The sequence below is a fragment of the Castanea sativa genome, chromosome 11, assembly GCF_040712315.1.
Source record: "Castanea sativa cultivar Marrone di Chiusa Pesio chromosome 11, ASM4071231v1".
Lineage (NCBI taxonomy): Eukaryota > Viridiplantae > Streptophyta > Magnoliopsida > Fagales > Fagaceae > Castanea > Castanea sativa.
The window spans coordinates 18,779,564-18,783,082 of record NC_134023.1 but is presented as its reverse complement, the minus strand read 5'-3'; the positions used below and the strand labels follow the sequence as shown (position 1 = coordinate 18,783,082).

Sequence of the window (3,519 nt, the reverse complement as noted above, 5' to 3'; positions counted from 1 at the left end):
CTCGGCCATAATTTTTGAAATTTATCCACAAAGTAAAAGAACAGCAAATAAACTATTCTCAACTATTCATATTTAAAAAAAAAAAAAAAATGGACACTCGATAGGGAAAAAAAATAATTAAAAAAAAAAGAAGAAAAAGAAAAAGAAGGACACTCAACGTGCTTTCTCTCTCCTACCTGGTCCCTCCCCCCTCTAGTATAAATAGGCAAAGCCTCGAACCCCAAAGTTCAAACTATGCCTACGAGCTAGAAAGTAAAATCAAACTTGTTCACCTTAACTACGCTTCACAGTCACACCCACCTTCAAGTCTCATATTATCAACTCGCCCAAGTCCAAGCACATATCTCTATTTAAGCACCTTATCTTTCCAACCAAATCTCTCTTCACAAGAAATAGTAGACAACAACACCACCACCAACAACAATGGTAGTCCTGTCCAAACCAGCAATTGAACAGTACTCTTCTATTAGAAACTGCATACCCTCCACCACATTTTATCCTGGAATTCCCATAATAGACCTCTCAAAACCTGACTCCAAGAACCTCATAGTCAAGGCCTGTGAAGAGTTTGGATTCTTCAAGGTCATCAATCATGGAGTCCCACCTGAGTTTATTACCAACTTGGAATCTGAAGCTATTAAATTCTTCTCCTTACCACTCTCAGAAAAAGAAAAGGCAGGGCCTCCTACTCCAATGGGGTATGGTAACAAAAGAATTGGACCCAACGGTGATATTGGTTGGGTCGAATACCTTCTTTTAACAACCAATCCAGACTCATGCTCTCACAAATTTCTCTCAGTTCTTGGAGTAAACCCTGAAATGTTCCGGTATGAAATACACACACAATCAACCACAAATTGAAGTTGATTCACTTAGTTTAACGTTTTTTTTTTTGGTTAACTTGCATGTGTAAAGTATCTGACTGTTTCCTATCAAACACCAAGTAAGTATTACAGGGAAATAACATGTTTGTGTTTTATTGTCATTGCAGTTCTGCTTTGAATGACTATATATTAGCTGTGAAGAAGATGACCTGTGAGGTTCTTGAATTAATGGCTGATGGATTGAAGATTCCAACAAGTAATGTGTTCAGTAAGCTTTTGAAGGATGAAAAGAGTGACTCTGTTTTCAGGCTCAATCACTACCCTCCATGCCCAGACTTTCAGACTTTGAAAGATAGCAATATGGTTGGATTTGGAGAGCACACTGACCCACAAATCATTTCTGTGCTGAGGTCCAACAACGCATCTGGCCTCCAAATTTCTCTAAGAAATGGGAGTTGGATTTCAGTCCCACCTGATCAGAACTCATTCTTCTTTCTTGTGGGTGATTCTTTACAGGTAAGGCTACAGTTCTAATGGCCCAAAACAGAGTTTAATTCTAGTATCCAATTCCCTATTCCTATGGATTACATAGGAGTCTAATTATTTGTCAAACTCAACTTTAGCTTTTACAAGCTAGCGGGTTGTTCATGTTTTGTTTGATTGATTGATTTATTTTCATTTTGGGCTCTCTTTCTAAATATAGAAAACAGAGGTTTATAGTTTGTTAGTATTCTATTTGTGTCATCACTCTCATAGTCACCCCCAATAATTTTTCATGTACCTAAGCCACTGTTTGAACTATTTTGCCCTGTCCGTGTCCCATAAGAAAAAAAAAGAAAGAAATTTTTTTTTTTACCTTATATTTATTTTTTTACCGACATAAAAATCAAGCGCTCTTCGAATTTCTGATTATTCCTTCTTACGTGTAAAACAAAAACCAATTATGAGAATAAATAGCTTTATCTAGTATGAGTTTTGCTTCGTTTATCATATCTTTAACATTAAATTTTTGTTTAATGGTTTTTTTTTTTTTTTTTGGTTGGTGGATGTGTGCAGGTTATGACCAATGGAAGGTTCCAAAGTGTGAGGCACAGGGTTCTGACAAACAGCTTGAAATCAAGAGTTTCAATGATATTTTTTGGTGGACCACCTTTGAGTGAGAAAATAGCTCCATTACCTGCACTTATGAAAGGAGAAACAAGCTTGTACAAAGAGTTCACATGGCTTGAGTATAAAACATCAGCTTATAATACAAAATTGGCTGATAATAGGCTTGGGCACTTTGAGAGAATTGCAGCCTCGTAATGTTACATAAGTCTCACCTTTTTGGGGGAAAAAAGTGCATGGTGGCTTAATAGTACTTAAAAAAAATAGGTTTGAAATAGTCGACCGAATTACTCAACAACCGAAAAAAAAAAGAGGGTAGTAGATCAAATTTCCAATAGATGGAATACTTTCACTTTGTATTTTCTTTGTTGCTTTGCTTGGTTTGTCTCCTGTTTCGGCTACAAACTTCTTGTAACCACCTTTCTTTTTAATAATATACTGTAGTTTCTTTTTTATTCCAAAACTGTTACAAGATTATTATCATTATCTACTATTATTGTAAAAATGGAATTTACTCAGTTCAGGTTACCTATGGCCAATAAAAATGTTAAGAACTCCTCCACAAGAAATCAAAACCATGATTGAAGGGCTAGCTAATTATATTTCCCTCAAATATATTATCGTCATTTTCTATAAATTTACTAATTAACCAATTTGTTGTAAAAGGTTTATAATAATCTGATATTGCAATCAATGTGACATCACAAGCATCATTAATAAAATAAATTGTTATATTTAAAATTTGACACATTAATTTATAAAAAATGATATATTAAATTTTGTAATATTTTTAACATCACTGTTAATAAACGAGCCAGTATCATGCACATGGACTTCAGCAGCATGTCCAAGATGTTCAATACCTTTTAAGTTTTTTATTTTTATTTCTATGAAGTGATAAAATTGAGTAAAAAGGTCTTGATAGCAAATTATAAGTTTGAAACTTTAAAAATCAAAGACTACGCAGCGAAATTTCAACCATTGGATTTTCGGCATATTTCTCTTGGTTTACACGATAATCACACAGGAATTTTAAGATTGTTTTACGTTGTCTAGAGTCAGCATCTACATAGATTAGCAATTCAGACTTATTCTATATTCTAGATTGTCTATCTCATAAACAAAAACGCTATTTCGACGGTGTTACACGCTACTAAAGTGATACAAATATAATCCACAACTTAAGAATCTCACAACACTCTGCAAATAATATGAGAAATACAAATTTTGTTCATTAAATAGTGGGCACCACTCATAGGTTTATATACACATCACTCCATTAATATTGAGTGTGACAGTGTGTAAAGTGGGGTAGAGTAACTTTTCAAGCAATTATTCTATAACTCATTAATATTATTCTTAGTGGGGAATAGAGAAGGACATGTCCACTCTCAATTTCTAACAAAAACAATTACTTCAAATATGTTTATATAAAAAGAATAAAGTGATTAAAAAAAACTAACAATCTTTCGAAATGGACTAATAAATTATATTTACTTATAAATATATATATATATATATATATTTTTTTTTTTTTAAAGAGACCAACCGTCCTTACAAATTTACAATATTTATTGATAAAACCAAG

At 33.2% G+C, this 3,519-nt stretch overlaps 1 protein-coding gene across 1 annotated transcript; it reads left to right on the top strand.

The window, feature by feature from the left end:
* The first annotated feature begins 275 nt into the window (after positions 1–275).
* Positions 276–2,394, top strand: LOC142614493 (gibberellin 2-beta-dioxygenase 1-like). Its single transcript, XM_075787013.1, has 3 exons — positions 276–827; positions 992–1,340; positions 1,881–2,394. Exons 1-3 carry the CDS (start codon positions 424–426, stop codon positions 2,127–2,129), a joined length of 1,002 nt encoding a protein of 333 aa, XP_075643128.1. The 5' UTR covers positions 276–423; the 3' UTR covers positions 2,130–2,394.
* The last annotated feature ends 1,125 nt before the right edge of the window (positions 2,395–3,519 follow it).